The 24,898-nt window shown below is 49.5% G+C and overlaps 2 protein-coding genes across 3 annotated transcripts in view; one reads left to right on the top strand and one right to left on the bottom strand.

Annotated features, from left to right (window-relative positions):
- The window catches only part of CUNH16orf71 (chromosome unknown C16orf71 homolog), a 63,095-nt gene extending 57,330 nt beyond the window's left edge, over positions 1 to 5,765 (bottom strand). The window contains exons 1-3 of the mRNA XM_018067683.2: positions 5,372 to 5,765; positions 4,160 to 4,319; positions 654 to 767 (exon numbers count right to left, since the gene is read on the bottom strand). Coding sequence (XP_017923172.2) covers positions 654 to 767; positions 4,160 to 4,306 — 261 coding nt within the window. The 5' untranslated portion in view covers positions 4,307 to 4,319; positions 5,372 to 5,765. The remainder of the gene's footprint in view (positions 1 to 653; positions 768 to 4,159; positions 4,320 to 5,371) is intronic.
- Positions 5,766 to 6,327: 562 nt separating this feature from the next.
- On the top strand, positions 6,328 to 23,608 carry ANKS3 (ankyrin repeat and sterile alpha motif domain containing 3). 2 transcript variants are annotated; one of them, XM_018067530.2, is made up of 18 exons: positions 6,328 to 6,402; positions 11,242 to 11,339; positions 11,486 to 11,658; positions 12,034 to 12,232; positions 12,435 to 12,556; positions 13,241 to 13,322; positions 13,980 to 14,115; positions 14,426 to 14,584; positions 15,655 to 15,780; positions 16,246 to 16,361; positions 16,662 to 16,829; positions 17,337 to 17,461; positions 18,033 to 18,174; positions 19,006 to 19,178; positions 20,341 to 20,438; positions 21,402 to 21,485; positions 21,963 to 22,057; positions 22,274 to 23,608. In XM_018067530.2, exons 1-17 carry the CDS (start codon positions 6,354 to 6,356, stop codon positions 22,043 to 22,045), a joined length of 2,133 nt encoding a protein of 710 aa, XP_017923019.2. In that variant the 5' UTR covers positions 6,328 to 6,353; the 3' UTR covers positions 22,046 to 22,057; positions 22,274 to 23,608. The 2 variants fall into 2 exon arrangements, with proteins under 2 accessions (XP_017923019.2, XP_029813777.1); XM_029957917.1 differs by lacking the exon at positions 6,328 to 6,402 and adding an exon at positions 8,494 to 8,597.
- Positions 23,609 to 24,898: the final 1,290 nt, after the last annotated feature.

Genomic DNA, 24,898 nt, shown 5'->3' with positions numbered 1-24,898 from the left:
CCTCTTCCAGCTTCTCATGATGGCTTATCTTCCAGGAATGGGATGCCCCATCCCTGGAAGTGTTCAAGGCCAGGTTGGATGGAGCTTGGAGCAACCTGGGATAGTGAAAGGTGTCCCTGCCCATGGCAGGGGGGGTTGGAACAAGATGAGCTTTAAGGTCCTTCCCAACCCAAACCATTCTGGGATTCTATGAACTCATCACTACAGGAGCAAAGTAAAAATTTTCTCCCAGAAAAGCTGTTCAAGGAGTAAACTTCATACTTGTCCCCCTTTCTGCACTGTCCTAAATAATTCTTCGTTTTCTAGACACATAAAATGGTAGCTGAAACAATTTAAAACCCTGAAAAATTCAGGCATCAATCTGAAGGGTTAGTGTGCACTGTTAGTGCACAGGAAAAACAAACAGTAAAAGGACAATAAAAACTGCCAGGAGACAGGACAAAAAAGTTCTAAAATCTCAAGAACAGAGAAAACTTTAGAGTCACTGTATAAAGGGAATGAAAGATCCAGTTTCTAGTGGGAGAAAGTACTGGAGACTAAGCTTTTCCATCACATAGTTCAGTCAAATAGGTCCAACACCAGCAGATGCCCACACTGGAGACAGCCAGAAGAGAGGGGTGACACCAGTACAGCCCCCACACAACAGTCACAACCTGCACGTTGGAGTCTTCCAGGGAAAACATCATCAGTTCTTCTGAAAGGTCAGGAATTAAGTTGGGCAGCTCCCGCTGGAAGATGAAAAGTTCCTCATCACTCTCACAGTCAGACTGAAAACAAGAACAAAAAAAGAGAAATTAAACAGGTGACTGTAATACTTGCCTGAATATCTGGTTTGCAGTGACAGCTCCCATGCTGTCCCCCCTCGAAGTGCAGGGCCAAGAAGTTTCTTTGCAGTCCCAACAGACAGTCCAGTAGCCCAACAGTCACCAACCCAGGCTGTCTCACAGCCACCCAATGTTTGAGGAAGCTACAACTGTAAAAACCATGTAAAACACTGAATTTCTACGAAGGTTGATGACAAACATCCCGCTGAGCAGAGCAATGAAAAGGGTGGGAAGTTCTCTAACTCCTGAGAGATTCTGTGCCTACCTCACTCACCATCAGTGGCAAGAGCAGAGCTGCTCACTATTGACAAGGGCCTGGAGCGACAGAACAAGGGGGAATGGCTTCCCATGGCCAAAGCAAGGGCTGGATGGGATATAGGGAAGAAATTCTTCCCCATGAGGTGCTGAGGCCCTGGCACAGGTTGCCCAGAGAAGCTGTGGCTGCCCCATCCCTGGAAGTGTCCAAGGCCAGGTTGGACAGGGCTTGGAGCAACCTAGTGGAAGGTTTCCAACCCCCATGGCAGGGGTTTGGAAAGAGATGAGCTTTAAGGTCCCTTCCAACCCAAATCATTCTGGGATTCTGTGATTCTAAGGGAAGGGGAGCTCATGACTGGAAAGGCAAGGCCCCACCAGGCCAAGCCCAGTTTCACAGTACCCAAGAGGAACAAGCAGGACAGACCAGGGGTAGCAACGAGGCTGAGCAAAAAAATCTACATGATAAGGCAATATTGTGGTGATGAGGCAGGTCAGAGGTAAAGCCTGAAAGTTAATTCACAGATGAAAGTCCAGCTCAACCAGAAACCAGCACTTCTCCAACACAGCTCAGACAGAGAATGAAGGCCCCGAGCTGAGCTTAAGTAGAGCTGCTGGGCACCAGTTGAGGATGGGCAGGGCCATGAAAGCTTTTTATTGCAACCAGGACCCTGACATCCACTCTTCAGAATGCAAACAGCATCTGTGGTTGGTAGGTCAGCATTTAAACAGCTTTGAAAATCCCTTTCCCAAACATAAGATATGTATTGGAGATGAATACTTATGCATGGACACCAAGGGGAGATTAAGCACCTCCTCAGCAGTCAGGACACAGCTTTCCTGCTTGTCCCTCTGTTTTGCAAGTGTGCATTTTTGGGAATTCACTGCAGAGCATTCTTTCTGGTATCATTAACTCTCCTTAACATGAAGAAAACTCCAGCAGAACACCTTTCCTCTTAATAAATTGCATATCAGGGTAATGAAGGTACTTCAGGGCATAAAACACATTTGTCAGTGCCATTTTCAGAGGCAGGAGCAGAGCACATTCAGGTCACAGATCTCGGATGCATAAATGGATCTTCAGGCACGTGGGAATCGCTCAGACAAAGGTGCAGCACTGGAACTGCAGGTTCAGCAGCACAGGGATTATACAACCAGATCTTTGGAATGCAAATGAAGTGCCGAATAGATTGCCTCGGCTCCTTCAGCAGGAATTTTTAAATAGAAACAGAGAAATTGGGGATTGTTTGTAAGCAAAAAGAAAGGTTCAGTGGGATTTAGAGTGACACAATGGTATTTGGCCCCAAAGTGTGAAGCTTTTCCTCCTTCTTAACCTTATTGTACACTTACACAACAAGAAAACCTACAAATAATTCCAGTGTTGGGCCTTAATCTAGACCATACAGGCACATATTAAAATGCAATGGTTGTTTTAAATAGGTAGAGGGGAACTGAGATACTGTGAGGCAAAATGGTTTGCCCACCATGGTAGTGACAGATCCAGGTGCAGAAATCAAGTCATGGTATCTCTATCAATACTCAATCCACTAGATCACAGTGCTTCAGATCATTGATAATGATAAGTGATAAATGGAGGCATTTCCTTCACTGCCCACAGGACTCCCCTTGTACCATTAGTGGCCACAATAAGATGGAATAAAATATATCCTTTGTGTGTTCAAAGTTGTTTTTTCAAGTTTATACATGTTTGAAAATTAACAAAATATTTTTATTTGGGCAAAAGGCCACCAATAATAGTCTTGAAACACATTATCCCCTCAGGAAAGTCAGTGCCAGAGCATCTTGGACTAGAGTGGAAGGCACTTTTTTATTTGCACCAGACTGATGCTGCATATGAACAGAGATCTTGAGCAGCCAAGAGCAAGCTGACCCAGCCCCAGCAAGTGAAAAATGTATCACACTGAAGAATTCTGCACAATATCTCTCAGTCTCATTCTTTGCACGTAAAACTGAAGCACAAAAAGTCAACAGGGCTTGTGGAGAATTACAGGCAGTAAAAAAAAAAGCAGAATGCAGGATTGAAATATCTGCCAAATGCTTTTTTCCAGTGGATCACCAAGTCTTTAGGACTATCACTTTCCTGTGATCCTCATAGATACAAAAAACATACCAACAGGCCTGCTGTCTGCAAGTACATTGTTGGAATGAATAGCATAATACTGCCAAGCATAAAACATTATCATTTCACTGTAAATCAGTAGGATGCTGCTTTCATACCAAATTTTTGACTGAACAAACTAAGAAGAAATGTGGGTTCATTCTGTAAGATGCCCTCTACTCTCCTCTTCCCTGGAAATACTTCTTGTCTGGAGAATCACAGAATTGTTTGGGTTGGAAGGGACCTCAAAGCTCACCTCATTCCACCCCCTGCCATGGGCAGGGACACCTTCCACTAGCCCAGGTTGCTCCAAGCCCCCTCCAACCTGGCCTTGGACACTTCCAGGGATGGGGCAGCCACAGCTTCTCTGAGCAACCTGTGCCAGGGCCTCACTACTCTCACAGCCAAGAATCTCTTCCCAATATCCCATCTAACCCTTCCCTCTGGCAGTGGGAAGCCATTCCCTCTTGTCCTGTCCCTCCAGGCCCTTGTCCAAAGTCCCTCTCCAGCTGTCTTGGAGCCTCTTTAGGCACTGGAAGGGGCTCTAAGGTCTCCCCAGAGCCTCTTCTTCTCCAGGCTGAACAATCTCAACTCTCTCAGCCTTTCCTCACAGCAGAGCTTCTCCATCCCTCTGATCATCTTGGTGACCTCCTCTGGACTCCCTCCCACAGGTCCATGTCCTTCCTCTGCTGGGAACCCTGGAGCTGGAGGCAGCACTGCAGGTGGGGTCTCACCTGAGCAGAGGGGCAGGTTCCAAAGAATACAGTGAGAGGAGATGGCAATGACTGACAACTGAGGATAATCCAAAAGGCTGTGGATTAATGCACAGTGTTACACAGCCAGGACAGGCAGCCCATTCAGAACACCACCCCAGCCACTCTGAAACACCTCCCTAAGGTCACCTGCTCTTCCTTTGAGAGATTTTTCTGAGGCAGTGTGAGGAAAGGCAGGTTTCAGTGCTTACTGTGGAGGACTCGGAGTCCAGAGATGGGAGCTGGTCTTTCACTGCAGCGAGTATGGATCCCCACTGGAATGGTCTCTCACTCTGCACAGGAGCTGCAGGGGGCTCAGCTGGATGTGCTGCATCCTCACTCTGCCCTTCTGAGGCCATTGGAACAGCTTCCCTTCAAACAAATGAAAGATGAGCTTAAGGATACCTCACCAAAGAATGAGGGGTAACATCAGCACAAAGCAAGAGCACAGCACGTGCAGTAAGGGCAGTGGAATTCTCAGCACTCCCAGGGAATGATACAATCTGCATTTTTGGAGCTGTTCCTTCCTACCTGAGTTCAGAGCTTCACGAGCTTTCTGCCCTGCTTACCACACACACCCCAGAGGCAGCTGAGCCTCTCATTAAGAGAGTACTCTCTGGGGTTCTTAGCCAGACTGCTGTAACTGTGTTCTCTTAAAGCATGTTCCCATGTTCTGCCTGCATGGAGAGGGGAGGAACACACCAAAGACAGGCTGACATCTCTGCTCTCAGCTGGATTTCACTTGTCTTCCCTATTTCCTAAATGTTCCTCTCCTCACTGTTCAAATGACAGATAAAATGATCATAGAGTCACAGAATTCCAGCGTGGTTTGGGTTGGAAGGGACCTTAAAGCTCATCTCATTCCACCCCCTGCCATGGGCAGGGATGCCTTCCACCAGACCAGGTTGCTCCAAGTCTTGTCCAACCTGGCCTTCAACACTGGTTTGTGTTTGCTATTGTTTTCACTGGATTTTTAAACAAAAAATAGTTGAGAGTCAGCATGTTCTTGGATTTTGACCTCTCAAAGTGTTTCTAAAGTGGATTCTTTCCTTAATGTACATGAGGAGTTGAGACAACACAGAAGGGGATGTAGCTGTACTAAGAAATCAGATCATTAATCCTCACTGAAAACCTTTACATTTTATGCTACAATTGCATGGTTTTCTGGGCAATTAAACATGAGAGTAAATGATTTCTTTTTGGGAAAGAAAGGTTCAGAGGTTCCATAGAATCACAGAAGACCCAGAATCAGAAGAAACTCACAAGGATCATCAAAGGTTGTGTGTTGTTGAGGACTGAAATAACTGTTCAAGTGATGTCACCATTATTTGCATTGATGTAGGCAATAAAGATCCTCAAAACATGAGGTTAAACTCAGCTTATGCCCTGGGATGTTTATAACTTGCAATTGCCTCTGTAAATACCTTATAGTCCATATCCACACAGTGGTTTTGTTGGGACAACCCTTGAATTTGATTTAAATAAAGAGGAGGAAAACTTCCATGGCCGGAGCACAGTGCTCTGACAGCGAGCAGAGGATGTTAAGGAAAATAGGAGTCCCATGAGGATAAAATAAACTGCCTGGTGTGGTACTCTGTGATTATTTGGGAGGTCAGTATCCCAAAGTTATGGATGTTATGCTGGATCTGACTTATCAGTCAGCAAACGGCTCATCTTCAGTGGGAGGAAGCAGTGTTTAAAACAAAGACTTGTCAGCAATAAGCACAACAGGCACTTTCTGGAGAGCTTGGGTATGGAGGTTATTAGGTCTTAGGTCGGACTTGATGATCTTCGAGGTCTTTTCCAGCCTTAACGACTCTAGGATTCTAATTGAGACATAAGATCCTTTCCGTGTCACTAGAACTGACTTTTGCAGTCACATCCACCTCGACAGCGCCGCTGGGAGGGAGCAGCTGAGAAGACAGGTAATGGTGGGAGACAGAGCTTGGTTTTCGGGCTGCATTCAGGGGCACGGGGCCGGGGATGACCCACCGCAGCCCGGTCACAGCCCAGGGACGGGCCCGGGTGAGGGACCCCAGGGGGACCCCCCTCAGAGCCCCCGCAATGGCGGCCGCGCGGCGCACGCGCACCGTCCCCATGGCAACGCGGCTCCCGCGCCCGCGGCCCCGCTCCCTTCCCCTCACTCACAGCACCCACCGCCCGCTCAGCCCCGGCCCGGGCCGGGCCGCGGACACAGCGAACTGCCGGCAGTCGGGACGAGCGGCACAAAGCCGAGCGGCAGCGCCAAGGGACCGGCGGGACCGCGACGACTCCTCACTACAACCGCCAGCCCAACCCCCTCGGCCGGCCTTCGCCCCGCCCCTCGCACAGCCCTCCATTGGCCCTGCGCCGCGGGGGCTCTTGGGTGTTGTAGTCCGCAGCGCTGGCGGGCGGGGCGCTCCCAGCATGCCTTGCGCGAGCGGGGCCAGTTCCGGCGGGGCGCTCACCGGGGCAGGTGAGGGGTCGGGCCGGTGCTGAGGGGGGAATCCCTCGGGGTTGTCTCCGGGCGCTCTCCGGTCTCGGTGGGCCTCAGCGGTTCCGACCCGCTCGCTGAGCCGGGCGCGCGGCGCTGAGACCGCGTTCCCAGCAGGGCCTCGGGAGAGGTGCGCGATTAACGGGCCTGGGAACCGTCTGCCGGGAGCCGTTCGGTAACGGCCGTGGGGCGGCCGCTTGGACAGCTCCAGCCGCGCTGGGCCCGCGCCGAGCCCTGGCGGTGCCGTGTCCGGCTGCCTTGGGCACAGCCCCTGCCGTGGGATATGTGCTCCCTGACGCTGCGCCTGAAGTGCTTTTGTGCCTCTTATCTCGTTTTTCTAAGATTGTATTGTGTGCTTTAACGTGCCCGAGAATGCCAGGCTCGTGGTAGAATTACTAAGGTTGGAAAAGATCTCTAAGATCGTTGAGTCCAAGCTTTAAAAGATGAAGAACTTGGTGTATTTTCAGCAGTAGAATTGAACCCAGGTGTGATGTGTCCAGGAACACTTTCTGTCACACCACTACGGTCTGGAACCTGATGTGGTTCCTGCAGCTGTGATGTGTGTCAGCAGTGCAAAGATGAGATGTTTCGGTTCTTGTTGTTGTGGCTGAGCTGGTAACAACTCTTTGTAGCTGTACAGGGAGGTAACAGGGCTTATAACTCCCTCCAGTAGGTTGTTGCTGCTTTTAGGGGAGATAGAACTAAGGAGCAGAAGTGGAGCATGTTCCTGCTCTGCTCTGGTGTAGTCTCACCTCGAGTCCTGTGAGCAGTTCTGTGTGCCAAGGTTCTAAAGCTATTGGAGAGTGTCCAAAGGAGGGATGTGAGGATGGTGAAGGGTCTGAGGAGCAGCTCAGGGCACTTGGTGTGATCAGTTGGAGAAGAGGAGACTGAGGTCAGACCTCATTGGGGTCTGCAGCTTCCTTATGAGGAGCAGTGGGAGGGGCAGCTCCAATCTCTGCTCCCTGTGACAAGTGACCAGACCCCAGGGAACGGCTGGAGCTGTGTCAGGGCAGGGTCAAGTTGGATCTCAGGAAAAGGTTCTTCCCCCAGAGGGTGGTTGGGCACTGCCCAGGCTCCCCAGGGCAGTGGGCACAGCACCAAGGCTGACAGAGCTCCAGGAGCATTTGGACAATGCTCTCAGGGACAGGGTGGGATTGTTGGGGTGTCTGTGCACAGCCAGGGGTTGGACTTGATGCTCCTTGTGGGTCCCTTCCAGCTCATGAGATTTCGTGATTCTCTGTTATCAGCTTGATGGCTCAGTTGGAAGCTCCAACAGCCTCCACACTTGTGCTGTCTTGAGAGTCATGTGTGTTTTGTGACAGAAAGACCCATGTGGGTGTCATTGTGCTTGTGGAAGGGCATGTGAGAGAAAGAATTGAGCAGAACCAGTGCAGATGAACTGGTGAGGGCTGATTGCTGAGCAGAGTTGGATTTGTTCTGTGCTGGGGAGTGGTTGCCTCAGTTGCTTCTCAAATCACCTCTCATTTATTTTATTGTGGCTCTTCCATCACTTTCCATCTACTGTCTCATGTTCCTTAGGCTTATCCTCCAAAAAGGTGCATTAAGTACTAAGTTTATATTGTTTAGGGTTTCTTTCTGCCTTCCTTTTTGCTCAAACAGCAACCTCCAAATCTAGGTCAGTGTGGGGTTTGCTGCCTGTTCTGAGCCTCAGCTCTGTAGAGTTCTGATCCTGATAAATAGCTGGGTGTTGATGGAGTAAATTTAATAATAATTTAAGCAGCCTCACAGGTGTCATGGCTTACTCCAACTGGTGAATAAGCTCAAGGCTGCTGCTCTTCCCTTCCCCATCTCAGTGGGATGGGGAGAAGAATCAGAAAAGAAAGAAAAAAACCTGATGGCTTGAGATAAGAACAATTTAATAATTGAAGCAAAATAAAATATAATGATAATAGTAATTATAATGAAAAAATAAATCCAACAGAAACAAGTGATGCACAACAGAGTTGCTTACCACCTGATGGCTGATGCCTATCCCATATCCAAGCAATACTGGCCCCTCCCAGCCAACCTCCCCAGTTCATATATTGGGAATGATGTCCTGTGGTATGGAATATCCCTCAGGCCAGTTCAGCTCAGCTCTCCTGGCCATGCTCCCTCCTGGCTTCTCTGGAACCTTGCTGGCAGAGCATGGGAAACTGGAAAGGCCTTGATTTAGGGTAAGCACTGCTCAGCAACAACAAAAACATCAGTATGTTACCAGCATTATTCTCATCCTGCATCTAAAACACAGCCCTGCATCAGCTGCTGGGAAGAAAATGAACTGTGTTCCAGCTGAAACTAGGATAACAGGGTTGGGGAAGGTCTCTAACAAACATTGCCTTGGTTATTCTGCCCCAAAGCAAAAGAACAGCCTGTAAACGTTCAGGAGGTCTTTGTCAAGCTTATTCTTAGTAACTGAATCTCCCTCAGTACCTTGAGTGTACTTTTACATCTTCCATGCTATGACTTGAGTCTTTCTGTGGCTGCCCCATCCCTGGAAGTGTCCAAGGCCAGGTTGGACAGGGCTTGGAGCAACCTGGGCTGGTGGAAGGTGTCCCTGCCCATGGCAGGGGGTGGAAGGAGATGAGCTTTAATGTCCTTTCCAGCTCAAACCATTTGGTGATTCCATGATATTCACCCTGGCCACAAAGAATGGATTATTGCTGCCATCCTCTCTGCAGCAGCCAGTTGTGTATTTGAGGCTGGTGTCACATGTCCCCTCCAGGCATCTCCTTTTCAGACCAGACAACCCTGATTTTATTTCACCCAGGTTTTTCATTTCAGCCCTGAGGGCTCTGATCACTTTTGTTGTTCTGTAGATTGTGCTCCACTGTCCTCAGGTGCTTACAGAGCTGACATCATGCTCCAGTTCAGTCTTGAGGTGAAATCTCAGAGTTTAAAAACAATAAAAAAGCAGAGATGGAGGCAGGGCACAGTGCAGGTGGTAGGAGTGAGGCTGAGTGCCCTGAATATTCTGAAGTCCATCATAACCTGTCTGTCCTGTCAGTATTGCCCTGTTGACTGTGATCACCTCACCAAGGTTGTGTTGGTAACTTGTACCTGTGTGGGGCTGATTCTGACAAACACCAAACACCTCTGTGGTTTATAATTAATGTATCCAATTAATAAGCAGGGCTGCAGAGACAATGAGCTTCACTTGCATCTGAATATGCTTCTGCAAACCTCCCTGGATTTTACCTCCTTTCTCATGCCTTTTTGCCTTCCAGGAGCAGCTTTAATCTGTTGTAGTAAGAAACATTTCTATTTTCCTCCTTATGAGCAACTTAAATCCACTTCTATCTCTTTGTATTTTGGTTCTGAGGTGTTCAGGCCTTTCATTTGTGCTCTGCCCTGCATATTCTTGCCTGGGAGCTCTGGGTTGCCCAGCGTAGTACAAACTGCTGCTATTAAGTAAAATAAGTGCTTTTGCACATATCTTAAGGAAGGAAATGTTTATCACCAGCTGATTAAGTAGAATAGATGGTGCTTTTGTAGTCTTAACAAGCTGAAGGAGGGGAAGAAAAGGAATGTGTGAGAGAAAGGATCTGGGTGGGGAGTGAAGAGGTAGGAATTAAAGGTGGTTTCTTATGTTTCTTGGTGCTTCCAAGACAAAGACTCACAGTTGATCAGAAAATATAAATATGGTTCTGAAATGTTACAGCTGAGGGAATCTAAAGAGCAACTGCTCCTGAAAAGCCTGTTTCTACTCTCTTTTATTCCTCCCCAATGCCAGATTTGGCATTTGCCTGACCCCAGAATGAATCAATCTGAGGAATTAAATTGTCAAGAAATTATCAGGAAGAAGAAAGACCTCTTTATGTTGGCTTAGCTGCCCAGCAGAATATCTAGTGGGACCAAGCAAAGCCCAGAAATGCTGCATGGTGGGCAATGACACTACAGGGAGGGGAAAGCACTTCCATGGGATTGACTGGAACAAGCTGCCCAGGGAGGTTGTGGAATCTCCTTCCCTGCAGATATTCAAAACCCACTGGACATGGCCCTGAGTAATGTGCTCAGGGAGACCCTGCTTGAGCAGGGAGGTTGGGTGAGATGATTTCCAGTGGTCCCTTCCAACCTGAACCATTCCAGGATTCTGTGCCTGGAGCTGCAGCTGAAGCCCTCAGCTGATGGATGCAGCTGTGTTGAACAGCTCTTTATGAAGTGCCAAGCAAGAGCACTCCTGTGAGTGGTTATAGTGGTTATAGTGATTAATCTGTGATTGCTCCCTAAGGCTGGGAATCAACCTTGCAGGTAGTGCTGGAACTGGAGGAACTGTGTAATTAGGTTATGGCTGCAGAATGGTGGGCATGCTCCCATAATGAATGGGCAGGTGCTGCTGCTCCAAGTGTTTCAGCAATTTCCAGGATTCACAGAGACAGGGCTGGGCTGCATCTGAAGAGCTGAAACAATAAATGGTAGAAACATTCTCCTTACAACCTGATGACAGTGAAGTGTGAACCCTGTTTAGGTGACATGAACCACTTTTGGGAGCAGTGGGCAGTCATCATTATTAGTGACTGTGTCTTAATTTAAGCAGGGCCATCCTGTAACATAAGACAGTTGGAAAAAACCCAGGAATGTCTGACACATGGATTCTTAATTCTCTCTTTGCATTCTAAAACATGCAAAGCAAGAGTTACATCCTTTTGTATAACACTAAGCATCTTAAATAGGTGTTTAGTCTTGTCTTGATGAGGGTATCCAAAGCTGCCTTAGGCATGTTGGGATTAGAAGGGAAGGAAATAAAGCCAGTGCTTCTGAAATCTTAATATAGGATTTGAAAGATGTGGAGTTTAGCATTATTGCCTTTTATTTTTCCAGTGTATTCGAATCCCAGAGTCCCCTGCAGCAAGAGAGAACTTTCAGCAAAATCTCAGCAGCTGTTCTTGCCTCGGGCTGAGGAGTGGATCAGAGAAGAGGTAGGAATTTGAAACCCCGCAGCTCTGAGCTGACCTCACCTTCCATGCCTGTGGCACCTTGGAGCTGTAGCTCCAGTGGGTGATGCCTTGATCTATGGAAAATGGGGGTCAGGAGCTAAATGTTGTGCTTTGCTTTGGTTCCTGAGGGCGGGATGTCGGAGCTGAGTGACGAAGCCAGCGAGTCGGAGCTGCTGAGCCGCAGTCTGTCCATGTGGCACGGGGTCGGGATGATCTGTCGGGAAGAGCTGGATGTCCCTCTGGACTTGCACACAGCCTCCTCTGTTGGGCAGTATGAAGTGGTGCAGGAGTGTATTCAGCGGTGAGAGGGGCTGGGGTGGGCACAGCTCTGGGGTTACCTCTGCCAGGTGTGGTTCTCCCTGGCTGCCGCACTGGTCAGTGCAGCAGGGACACGTCCCTGGCACTCCCAAAGGGTTCTGGGGCACAAAGTTTCAGGGGCAAGTCTGCTGATTAAAATTATTTCCTTAGTAATTTAGCAGAAGGTGTCCCTGCCTATGGGGGGGGTGGAGCAAGATGGTCTTTAAAGTCCCTTCCAACCCAAAGCGCTCCATGAATCCGTGGTTTGGTGGAAGTTGTGCTAGAGCTGGAAGGAATTCCATGCAGGCTTCAGTGCTAGAATTTTTTTCAGTGCAACGATGGTAGCAAGAGGAGCTGATTTCTTTCCTCTGTTATCTAGTGGAGACCTGGATTTAAACCAGAGGAACCATGGGGGCTGGACTCCACTCATGTATGCCTCCTACATTGGCCATGACAACATCGTGCACCTGCTGCTGGAAGCAGGAGTGAACGTGAACATCCCAACCCCGGAGGGCCAGACCCCACTCATGCTGGCCTCCAGCTGTGGGAACGAGAGCGTGGCTTACTTCCTTCTGCAGGTGTGTGTCCCAGGATAAACAGGTAAAGCCAGGGCACGTGGTTTAAATGCTCGGGGTAGGACTGTCCACAAGCTGCAGTGTTGTGTTGTGTTGTGAGTTCAGCTTTGTGCAGGGATTTAAACTCTTGGTATCCCAGCACAGAGGGGTAGTAAAAGCCCGAGCAGAGGGGGCGCAGTAAAGGACATTGTCTCTTCTCTTGAAGCAAGGTGCAGAGCTGGAGATGAAGGACATCCATGGCTGGACTGCCTTGTTCCACTGCACCAGTGCTGGGCACCAGCAGATGGTCAAGTTCTTACTGGAGAATGGGGCAAACGCCAACTGCAAGTAAGGAGGAATCTGTCATTTTATTGTCATTTCTCATTCAGATGTGAAAGCTGCAGTTGGCCCATAAAAATACTCCAACACAGACTTTTGTCTTCCTCTGTACACCTTAGGACATGTGGCACAGCTGATACAAGGACAAACTTACACTGAATGGTTATCTGCCCATGTTGTCACTGTTTATTTATTACAAAGATCAAGAGAAATTATATTTACTGCTTGTTTAATTATGAGCTGAACTCTGAAAGCAAAAGGTGCAACGCCTTCTGAACACAAGTGCACTTTGCAAGTGTTCCTGTTGAATTCTCTATATACTCAGAGTGCAGTTTGATTTTTGAAGTGTGCAGTGCATTCCTGTGCCTTGGGAACTGCTGTACATTAATGCACATGGAATTGCTTGAGGTCAACAAGACATTCGTGCTTTATTAGCTCCTGCAAAACTGATTTTGCCTCTGGAAGGCAGATCTGCAGCTGGAAGAGTCATCTGTTGCTGTGCAGCCAGTCAAGTAACACTGAATCTCACAGGGAGTTTTTCTGGGATAGACCAGAATGCAGTAGAACAGCCAGTATTTGACAGTTTATGATCAGCAAAGATTGAGGGATGGAGATGTTCTGTTAGGGTATGGCAATAACTGCAGCACAGTCCAGCTGTGATTATCCCAGTCCATGTGTTTGTTCTCTCTCTAGGGAGCCAGTGTATGGATATACACCTCTGATGGAAGCAGCTGCTTCTGGCCATGAGATAATTGTTCAGTACCTTCTCAATCATGTAAGTGTTGTGACAGTTCTCTGTAAAGCTGAAAGTCTCTGCCTCCAGCCCTCAGAGGAAGAACCACAAGTTTGACACCAGCCTTTTTTTGCAGTGTTATGTTTGATCCTTGATGACAGTCAGAAGTCTCAGACTTCCAGGATTGCTTTCAAAGCATCTGTTTTCTGCAGACTAGTACTGTGATTTTACCCTGGCCTTGCAAGAACAGGAGCGAGGCCTGATTGTAGATTTAATTGAGTAATGACTGAATTAGGAAACAACTAAAGCTGTAGTTTTTCTACTGTGTTTAAAGGCTTGCATGCTCAGGCTAGTGGGCATCTTCTGCCTCCAAAGCTTTATTAGCATGCATGCCTCTTAAACAATTTGGTTTTAACATCCCATTTAAGTTGTCCAACTTCCCACCAGAAGGAGGCAGCAATACAAAACACTTCTCAGATAAACAAGTTCCCCATGCACAAGATCTATATACCTGGGCTATTTGGCATTCAGGGATTGGGGACACTGTGGATGAATAGAAAGGCATCAGTGTATCAGTGAAGCTTGAATTATCTGTCAAAGGTGAGCCTGTATTTCTGATGGAGGAACCAAGACAGTCCTTGGGGTTTTTTTATATAGTGCCTTCTGCTATGTGCATTTAAACAGGTATTTTTTCTGCAGGGAGTGAAGGCAGATGTCAGAGATAACACTGGAGCCACAGCACGGACACTGGCCATGAAGTATGGACATCCAAAGATTGTGGGACTGATAGATTTGCATGCAGCCCCAGTGCCCAAGGTCTTCTGCAGGGGTCCAGGTAACAGATGTTTTACCTTGTTCATTTTGAGATGGAACCTGAAGTGAGGTGTTTGATGTTTTGAAAGCATATTACTGTGTGTATGGGGTAGTGCTAGTTGGTCTATCCTGGAAATTCCAGCATTTCTGAGGATGGAAGAGTCGTGAATCCAACCATTTTTGTCTGCTGTCCCTTTTCTGACCTAGTTTAGTTGTTTCACCCTCCCTCTTTAACATTTTCCTTTTTCTTTCAGCTGCGTTTTCAGGACCAGTAGCAAATTAAGTAGGTAAATTACTTACTGTGCTGCTAACAACGTGTGTTTGAACTACAGGAAAATATGAAGAGCTGAGTTCCTCAGATGAATCATGTTCTACTCCCCAGAGACAGAGACCTGCTCGTAGGATGAAGGGTCCCAGCATCCATGATGGGCCCCAGGCTTTGGCAAAGATCACAGCAGTTGGGATCGGGTGCAAGAAGCTGTCTTGCTATGGTGAGAAGAGTTAGGAGCCTGACTGAGAGTCCTCTGAGGTCTTTCTGGGCCAGCAATTTTTTTTCTCTTCGTTTGGGCTTCGTGTGTGTTTTGTACAGAACAGAGGCAGTAAACACCATCATACAAGGCTATCCAATCTCTGGTTTAGAAAGAAAACCCCTTGAATTCTTTTGTCAAGGCTGGATATTGATGAGTGGGACACTTCCCTGCTCCTACCTCAATGACTGCTCCCCTCCCAGCTTCCCTTTTTGAGGCAGGCTCAAAAGTTGGAGTTCTTCTCAAGCTGATGACAGAGGGAGTGATCACACAGACCAGGAAATCATTGATCATGAAAGTGAACTTGCTGCTCCTGGACCTGTCAGGTTTTTTACCTTCCCTGATGCTTGAAATACTGCTAAAAATGAGATTACAAAACCTTTGCAATAGGCCAAGAGACAGACAATACCAACTCAGGCTTCAATCCCTGGATGCAGTGGTATAAAGTTTGTATTCCTGGGTCATAGGTATTTGTCAGGTTGATTACCTGGTTGAAATAACAAGGGATATGGACTTCAAAAGGATGTTCAGAGATCAGTTCCTTCTCTCAAAAACAGATATGTATTATCCCACAGGCACTGTCTGTATCAAAATGATACTGTGAGCTTCTTAAATGGCAGTGGGATGCTCCTGGTGTTTTAGCACAGCTGCAAAAGGGTTGGTTTTGTAGGGTGTGCTGGGCTGGGGATGGGACACAGTTGTCACCTTTCTCTCTTGAGCAGATGTTTTTGCCCTTTGATAATTTGGGTGTGAAGAGGGTTATTTATTTAAGCTGCTATCTAAGGTGCATCTCTGTTATGAGGCTGTTTCCTCTGACTTCTTTTCAATGCAACTATGGAAGTACAGCTGCTATGGGATTGTGTGAGGGAGCACCTGCATTTCTCAGGTTTTCTCTGTGCCTTTCAGAATGAAACCCACCAGTTGAGAAAACAGCCTCTTGTTTTGAATTCCCTGAGTGGTTGTATTTTCTGCTGGAGCCTCCCTGCTAACCTGTATCCTAATCTTAGTGTGTTCTCCCTTCCTCTTGCACACAGAGCAGGTCCCCCCTCAGGGCTACGTGACCTTCAGTGACGATGGCAGCTGCGAAGGAGGTGACATCCGGAACCGGGACGTCACCTCTCCGATCAACGAGCAGGATGTGGAGAGCAGCAGCAGCCGGGGTAGGTCACTGTCTGAGAAAATGGGCCAGCTTGCAGTGCACACCTGGATGTGAGTCCAGCCCTTGGCTTGCATGTTCCTTTCCCACTGAGATGTTGAAATTGCAGTATCTCTCCTGAGGGAAGGCTGAGAACGCTGGGATGGTTTAGCTACAGAAGACAAAGCTCAGTGTGGGGATCTCATCAATTTGTACACATAATCTAAAGGAGGTGTGAAGGAGATGGAGCAAGGCTTTGTCCAGTGGTGTCTGTGGTACTAAACAGACTTGGGGAAAGATTAACATCTGGGATCAGATGTGATATTTCTGCCTCAGGATTGTCTTGTGTGATGAGTGCTGCATGTGAAACCTTGCTCTGGATTTCTCCTTCCTTTACACCTCCAGGAGGTTCTGCTGGCAATTGTGTAGCAAAAACAGAATTTAAGAAGTTGAAGCTGACCTTAAACATTTTTTTCCTATTCCTTTACAGAGGATAATGTTTTCTCCAACAACAACTTGGGAACCATCAGGAGCAGCAGCAGCAGCAGCGAATGCCTGACCAGAGCCCTGGGAGTCAGCAGTGAAGGCTCCTTGGAAAGCAATGAGGTAGGGTCTTCAAATATCCTTTCTCTGCCTTCAGCTTGGCCAGTGCTGTCACCCTTACACAGCCTGCTGTGACTCTACTTCCATGGGAGGTGAGGAAAGGTACTACTACAGGGACAAGAAAACTAAGGAAGGGGAAGAGGTTGGAGGTTATTCCATAGTTTAAACTCACAGCTCACATGCAGCTCTGGGGCTGATGTATAGAAGTGCCCTTAGGTCTTGAAGGAGTCTGTACTAGTGATCCTGACATCTGTGCACACTCCTCCTTGGCCTTTATGTTCTGTGGGTGTTTTCTCTTTCCAGGACTCTGACCATGCAAACAGTCCCCCAAGTCGGAAACAAGCCAAGAGCTTTAAGGTCAAGAACCGCTATAGCAACAGTGACAGCCAGTGGAGCCACTGCTCAGGGAAGGCTGGGGGCTCTGCTCAGCACGTGGTCCTTCCTGAGCCCCCTGCCTACACAGGGCCCCAGGTAACTGCACACAGTCAGTCATACAGCCTGTGTCACTGTAACAGGCCTGGGAGGCTTTTCCAACGTTGCCTAAGCTGCTCTCTTGGATAAAAGGGAAGTTGTCACCAAAACACCTTTGATTTCAAACCTCTGCCCAAACTTAAATGCTTGTGAAACAGCAATTTCTTGTACAGATAACTTTTTACTTAGGTGTTGCTTTTGCTTGGAGGGGTTTTCTAGACCTTTCAGGCCTGTGGGTGTGCTACCAAACCTAGCAGTGGTGTGGGCTGGGGTAGCTGTTAGTGTATCATTTTTCTCTGCACTTGCTAGAAGAGGCCATGGCTGCAGCAGAGGGTCCAATCTTGCCCTGTTGTGTGAAAGGGCAGGGAACCGGGGGAAGCTGTGTTTGCTGCTGGAACCCAGGAAGGTGCTACAGCAGCCTGAGGAAGCAGATACTTATGATTAAGAGAAATGGTAATACTTTTTGTTTGTGAGGGTATAAATAAGTTTGGTTTGGATGGACTGCAGGACCTGGCAACATTCCTTGAGCAGATTGGGTGCCTGAAGTATCTGCAAGTGTTTGAGGAGCAAGATGTTGACCTGCGGATCTTCCTGACCCTCACAGAGAGTGATCTGAAGGAAATAGGCATCACGTGAGTGTCTGTCATGGTGTTCTCATCTTACCCTTACAAACCATGCACAACCTGGTCAGGAAAGTTTAGCTAGTGAGTGCTGCTCTCTTCTGGCTGCCTCTACACAATTTTGATACCCCCTAGTTCTTGGCTGTAGCACACTCGTGCTATTCACAGAACCACAGAATGTGCCAAGTTGGAAGGGACCCACAAGCATCATTCAGTCCAACCCTTAGCCCAGCACAGGACCATCCCCAGTAGTCGCACATGTGCCTGAGAGTATCATCCAAACACTTCCTGAACTCAGCCCTGGTGCTGTGACCACTGCCCTGGGGAACCGGTTCCAGTGACCAACCACTGTCTGGGTGAAGAACCTCATTCTAATATCCAACCTAAACCTCCCCTGACACAACTTCAGGCCATTCCCTCAAGTCCTGTCACTGGTCCCCACAGAGAAGAAATCAGTGCCCACCCCTCCTCTTCCCCTCACGAGGAAGTTGTGCCTGCAGTGAGGTCTCCCCTCAGTCTCCCTTTTGGCCTAGAGACAGGTGGTGCAGGGCTTGGTCGCTGAGGGTTTGCCCTGTCCCCCCAGGCTGTTTGGACCCAAGAGGAAGATGACCTCTGCCATCGCCCGGTGGCACAGCAGCGCTCGGCCGCCCAGCGATGCCCTGGAGCTGGCCTACGCCGATCGGCTGGAGGCCGAGATGCAGGAACTGGCCATTCAGCTGCACAAGGTGAGCCTGCTGGGACCTGAGCAGGGCCTCACACGCTGCAAAACGTGATCAGTGGTGTGGTTTTGTGTTGTGCCTCTAATGTCTTTTCGCTTACTCTAGACCATAACTTTTAGTGGACACGCTTGGTGTCGAGTTGGTCAGATAACAGTTGGTCAGGTACAGCTTATCAGCTCATGGAATATGCTGAGTTGGAAGGGACCCATCAGGATCACTGAGTCCAACTCCTGCTCCTGCCCAGGACACCCCAACAATCCCACCCTGTCCCTGAGAGCATTGTCCAAATGCTTCTTGAGCTCTGGCAGCCTTGGGGCCGTGCCCACTGACCTGGGGAACCTGTTCAGTGCCCAACCAGCCCTGGAGGGAAGAACCTTTTTCTAATATCCAACCGAAACCTCCCCTGACATAACTTCAGGTTATTTCCTCAGGTCCTCCTTATCCTCTGTGCTCCATGCTTGTGAAGTCTTTGTATCTGCTTCCCATCCAACTGAGAACCATAGGAGCCAGGGGCAGGAAATGAATCCCTGCTCTTTTCGAGCAATGTCATTTTTATGGTGAAGTTGTGCAGCCATCAATGAACAGACTTGTGTTGGTTTGGGAAATTTGCCCTAATGAATATATTTGTAAATGGAGAGGAAGGTGGAATTGGGGCTGGGCTTGGTGTGGAGAGAACCTGTACTCAGTGTACAAGCTTTATCCAGCTTCCTTTCCCACTGGAAAGGAACCATCTGGTTGCCTAAGCCATTCAAATGACTTCAGAGCCATGCCAGAGTGGCAGGAATGAGAGTGATGTGCAGTAATCCCAGCCTAATCCCCTGGTCTGCTCTGCTGCAGAGGTGTGAAGAGGTGGAGGTGATGAAGGGCCAGGTGTGCCAGGAGCAGAAGCTGCGTGCAGTGGCTGAGAGCTGCTTGATGGAGCGGGATGAGACCTGGAATGCCATCCAGTGCCAGCTCAGAGAGGCTCAGGCCATGACCAAGGATGCTGGAGTGCTGCTGGATCAGATCAAGTAAGTGATTCCCAGGAAATGACACTGAGGCTACTGGGAAATGGGGTTTGGGGTCATATTGGCAGTCTTACAGGTGATGTTTAGGGTAAGGCAGGAGAGCTCACCGGGAACGGAACCTGAACCCATTTTGGATCCTGCCTGACTTTCCCTAGTGGAAAGCCACAGCCATGGGAGCAGATGTGAAGCCCTAGTCAGATGTACGAGCTGTAAGTGGCCTGACTTGTTGGGAGTGCTGGGTGCTCCTGTTTCAATTAGAAGGAACCAAAAGGCTGAGTGCTTTGTGCTTACCCAGGGTATACCTTGGTGATCAGGTGAATGCAGAAAGGAGTTAACTTCCAAACTCTTTCAGAGGACTCACAGTGTCCTGCCCTGGCTAGTGAAGAACACTTTCCTTGCAAGTCTGACAACCAGCAGAAAATCCTGCCCTGTCCATTCACCCCCACCTCTTGAGACACCTTTTTATTGACTTTGTGGTGCTTTTCTCTCAGCCCCAGTTGGACTCCTATCACAGGCCCTGTTCTGTCCACTGGTAGAACAGGCACATCCTTGGAAGTGGCATTAATCCTGCTGCTTATGAACTCTAGCCCAGCAGGGAGTAGGGTGTGCTCACTGAGCTGGGGTTGGATCCAGAAGGACAGCAGAGCAATATTCCCAGCTGCAAGAGGCAGAGCATGGCTTTTTCCCTGACTGAGGAGCTGAGGCTCCCTTGTAGAAGGGCCTTGCCATGCTCTGAGGATACACTGCTTGAATTGATGGGATGGTGATGACAGCCAGAGAACTTCTGTGCCTTTCTGATGCCTGTCCAAAGGTCGCTTCCTTCACCCATTAAAAACCTTGGATCAGTCTTGATTCTCACACCAACCAGGCACAGCCCCTGGCTTGGGCTTCCTCCTGCTCACCCCAGCCCCTCCTTCTCTTGTCCCCCCTCAACTCCTCTATGAATGAGGCAGAGATTGCTGTGGGTGGAGATGGGGCACAGTGATGAGCACCCCAAGCTTTGGCTGGGGCACATCTTCCTCTTCCCAGGAAGGAGCAAGGAGCAGTTTGTAACCCAGGGCCTTAGAGGCTGTCCCTGGGCACCCCAGGCAGGCTGCAGGAGCACACAGAGCGTTGTTGCCAGGAGAGTCCCTGTGCCCTGCTGACGGGCTGTGTTGTTTGGCAGGAGCTGTCAGGCAGAGCTGTCCTCCCGGCTCGCCCCGGAGCGGGCGGGCAGCGCAGTGCCCGACACCGGAGAGAGTCGGCGGCCCGGCGAGCGCCCAGGTGAGGAGCACCCCACACTGCAGAGAGGGGGGCAAGGAGGGGGGAACAGGAGGCCCCAGAGCCAGCCTCATGCTCGTCTTTCCTTGATGAAAGGATGAAGTCAGAGAGTTGGAAATGGATGAGCAGCCAAACCCTTGCACTGAATGTAAGACGTGCTCAGGGGAAGCGTTTAAAGCACTCGGGGTGTTGGGAGTTTGACTGCAGCAGTTTCACAGCAACTTTTGGTTCTCAGCAAGTGGGAAGTTTAGGGGTCTGGCAAGTGCTTGTGGGTAGAAATGCAGAGGTGTAAGACAGGTGTTCAGTGACAGCCCTGCTTCTTGGGCCTCTGGCTGTGCACTGGAGCAGGGGCTCAATCAGAAACTGTGGTTGGTTCCCTATCCCAGTTTGGGGGATTGTCCCGTTCAGTTTGTGGGGCAAACACCTGTACACCTCTGGGTAGGCCTGGCCAGCAGCTCCTTATTGCAAGGAGTTAGCAAATCATCCCTGACAATGTTCAAGACCAGGTTGGATGGGGTTAGAGCAGCCTGATCTAGTGGAAGGTGTCCCTGCTCATGGCAGGGGGGTGGAGTCTTTAAGGTCCCTTAAGGGAGATGGTCTTTAAGGTCCCTTCCAATCCAAACCAGTCTGTGAATCTGTGATCCTGCTGCCCATGACATGCTTCTTTCTGCTCTTTGCTTCCTGTTTTAAAAGTGAGACAGAGCTCCTGTTGAATTCTGTCCACTTAATCTCTGAGATTTTTAATATGACCCAGACAGTATAAAAACCTAAATTCCAAAGTGGTAGAATTGTCAGAAAACCCCCTCAGTTTGGCACGGGCAGTTCCAGCACTCTTCCCATGTGACTCAAAATTCCAAACTGGAGCCACTTTGGGTGTGGATGCTTCCCAACAACACCAGCCCTTTGTCTCTGCTCTGTCACAGAGAGCATGCAGATGGAATAACTGTGTGGCTTCTGTCCTTGCAGTGCTGGAAGGGTGGCCACCTTCCCTGAAGTCCCTGAGCTTGCCTGAGCTGTCAGCTGTGCTGGAGGAATGTGTGGAAGAGATGGGTAAGGAGGGAAGGACTCTGGGCAGGTGAAGGGGCTGTTGTGCCAAGGGAAGGCCTGGCTGGCTGGGTTTCTGATGGCTTGGAATGGTAATTGAGAGGGACCCAACAATCCCTCCTCATTCAGGGAAGGCTCCAGGCTCTGAGGTTGGTGCAGGCATTTTCTCATGCATCTTCTCACTGCGGATCTGGGGCTCTGCCTCATCCTCTGCTGAGAGGCCCAGGCTGAGAGATGGCTCCTGCATCTCCTGCTCAGTGGTCAGAGCTGCTTGGGAAGTGGTTCCCAAAGCCTGTGTCCTGTTCTCCTGATGACAGGAACTTGTCCCAGCCACAGACAGAGAGACACTCTGTTTTTGAGATGCTGGAAGCTGCAGGGGAGCAGGCAGCAGGAAGACAGCACAGCAGTGGCTGAGTGCAGCCTGGTTTTCCCTGTTCCCTGCCCTGTTCCTAACGGTGATTTTTCCCTTTGGTTTGTCCTCAGGAAAAGCTCTGCAGACTGTGACTCAAAACCTCCAAAGGCTCCAAGCCCCGGGGCAGAGCGAGCCGAGCTGGCTGGAGCCATAACAAAGCAGGAGGGTGAGTGGGAGTTACTGCCATCCATCCACAGGGACAGGCTGTGGCACTGAGGGACATCACCCCTCGCTGCCAGTCCCAACCAGGGCACACACACCAGGGCTGGGCTCTAACTAGTCCTTACGTGCCCTCTGGTTGGTTTTCCCTTTGGAAAGCCCTCAGTCCCCTCGTCTCTGTCCCACCAAGGGGTGACTGTCCTCTCTTTCCCGGGGGCCGCAGGAACACCGACGTCGGGTGACTGTTCCACCCGGAAGCTGAAGGAGCGCGGGAGCTGTGCCAGGAGCACGGGAGCTGTGCCAGCACCGCGGCTCTGCCGGGCACCACCACGGCCAGGGGGCCTGGCAGGAGGGCTGGGCCACCAGAGAACACACGTGGGAGGACAAGGGGCAGCAGAAGACGACAGCCAGCAGCATCCTGGGCCTGAGTGCTGCCTGGGTTCCCAGGATCCTTGTTCATGCTGGAAGGTTTGGGTTAGGAGGAGAAGCTCTGAGCTCAGAGATTTTACCTGCCTTAAGATTCCTGCAGCCCTTGTTGTTCAGGTCTGTGTGGTGTTAGAAAGTTGGCAGTTACACACAGCAATCAATTAATTATCCTTTTATGCATCCCAACCTCCTCACCATCTCTGAAACGTGTCCTTGGCTCCTCCCGTGCCACGTAGATTGGCACAGAGGATGTATCTGAGGCCATAAGGAAGACAGGTTGTTGTGGAGGGGTGAAGTTTGTAAAGTTTGGCTCTTTGAGCTGCAGTGAAGCTCTGTTCCTAGTTGGAATGTCTGCTCTATTGCCATCCCAGATCTGGGCTTCAAAACCTCTTCCTTCAGCCAGCCCACCCTGGTTCTCTTCAGATTCTTGCCCTCCTCGGGGGTTGTTTGGGATCACATGTTGTAGTTTAGGAATGGAATTCCCCAATTTACTGCTCCCCCTGAAACACTCCCAACCATGGTCATTCCCTCCCCCTGTGGTGGGATGGAGAAGAGAACTGGAGGCACAAAGGGTACAGATCAAGAGTTGAGATAAGAACAATTTACTGGGAACAGCAATGAGATAAGAAAACAAATAGTAACAGCAACAATATTAACAACAGATGGTACAAGAGAGGTGAACAATTCTTACCCCCCTGACTAAAAGGCACCCCTTTCCCCCAGCCCCTCTGTGTGGCAGGAGGTAGTAGAGAATAACTTCCTGGTCCTGGTCATGCCCCTCCTGGCTACTCTAAAAATTAACCCTGTCCTGGTTATTCCATCCCCAAAAGCCTGTTTTTGTGGTAAATGCTTTGTAGCCACTTTGCAGCAGAGGTTTGTCCATGCCAAGATCCCAGCACTGGCAGTGGCTGCAAGGCAGATGTTCCCCTGGAAGTGCATGAGAGAGAAGGAAGAGTTTGGACTGTTGAGCTTCCCATGCCTGTGGCAAACAGCAGAATGCCAGGGCAGCAGAGCAGGAACTGAGGGATGGCTCTGTCCCCCATGGGAGATGGGCACAAGAAACCACATCCCAGATGGAGCTGTGGTGCAAAGCTTTGGTCCTCACCACTGCCTGCCCTTCATTGAAATAGTTCTGGCATTTTCAAAGGACAGGCAGTGCAGGAAGAGGTCCCTCCTGTGGGAGCTGAGAGTGACCACAGGGGCTCTGGTGACAGGGACTTTGGTGTAAAATGGTTTCCAGCAACTCTGTTCCCATTTATTACCGAGTCTTTTGAGGGGGGGGAAACAACAATGAAAACCCGAGGTCTGTGAGTGATGGCCTTGATGAGTTGAGAAAAGTCTCTTGGGGAAGAGGATGAAACTGTTCCTCTGATTTTTGGACCTTGGTCCAAAAATAATGCCAAAATACAAAAATCCATTCTGGCTCCATCCTTTGAGCTGGTCACCCCTTCTGATGAGCTGCCTGAGGAGTCCCCTCAGGCAGGATTGAGAGCTGGTCTGCCTGTGTAACAAGGACATCTGCTCTGACTGGGGGGTCTCTGCCTCCTGGGACAGCCTCAGGGCACCCACTGTCCCAAACCAGGCAGGTGTGGCCCTCTCTGCTGTGCCCCTGCCCCACTGGCAGCTCCTGTGTGCTGGGGGTGCTGCTTTCTGCTCACATTTAACTGTTAAATTCATCACAACACACTATTTTGTCATTTTTAGCAAATGCCATAGTGCACATGGCACCCAGTGCCAGCTGCAGGACAAGGCTGCAGGAGCTTCATCCTGAGTAATTTTGATGAGGTGGAGCTAATTCTCCTAAGGCAGCATCCCTGGAAATTCCTCAGAATTTCTGGAGGTTGTGCTGGCAAGAGTATTCTGTGCTTTGTCTCTCATTCCCTGTCAGTGGAGGAATGGGGCCTCCTTAGCCTTGGCAGTGCCTCTAGCTGCATTATGCAGATTTATCAATACTGTGTCCTTTGAATTTAAGGCAAAACCACCTCAAAAAACTCAGGGAAGGGGCCTGGGAGCACCTGGAGAGCAAGGGAAGCTCTGGCTCAGCAGTGCCTTAGAACTGGGCGGGCTTTGCAGGACACGGCTGGAAGGAGACTACACAGATTTAGGTCAGGCTTTGCTCAGTCTTAAGAGTGGAAAACATGGGTTTGGAGGGGTTAAGATGGTACATCCAGGCTTGGGAGCCTGGGAAAAGGGGAAAGATGGGGCAGTGTGTGAGTGAAGGAAAAGGAGAGGCCCCAGAAAAGGTGCTGCAGGAGCCCAGGGGTAAAGGCTTCAAGGGGTGTGAAAGCAGAAAAGGGGACACTGGGGTGGGAATTTTCTAGAACAGTGTTTCCCTGAGGAGGCAATTCCTTAAAGAGGATGTTAACCAGCATTCCTTTCTGCCAGGGGGGCTGTGCAGGCAGCAGGGAGCCTGGTGCTACCC

Source organism: Manacus vitellinus, unplaced genomic scaffold (assembly GCF_001715985.3).
Source record: "Manacus vitellinus isolate BGI_N305 unplaced genomic scaffold, ASM171598v3 scaffold_12_pilon, whole genome shotgun sequence".
NCBI classification, from domain to species: domain Eukaryota; kingdom Metazoa; phylum Chordata; class Aves; order Passeriformes; family Pipridae; genus Manacus; species Manacus vitellinus.
Note: the sequence above shows the minus strand (reverse complement) of the source record. Positions and strands in the feature narration are given on the sequence as shown.

Coding starts and splice junctions, on each gene's coding strand:
- ANKS3 (XM_018067530.2), top strand. CDS start 6,354: ATGCCTTGCGCGAGCGGGGCCAGTTCCGGCGGGGCGCTCACCGGGGCA. Junction 13,323..13,979: donor TTCAGTACCTTCTCAATCAT/GTAAGTGTTGTG, acceptor TTTTTTCTGCAG/GGAGTGAAGGCAGATGTCAG. Junction 20,439..21,401: donor GCGGCCCGGCGAGCGCCCAG/GTGAGGAGCACC, acceptor CTGTCCTTGCAG/TGCTGGAAGGGTGGCCACCT.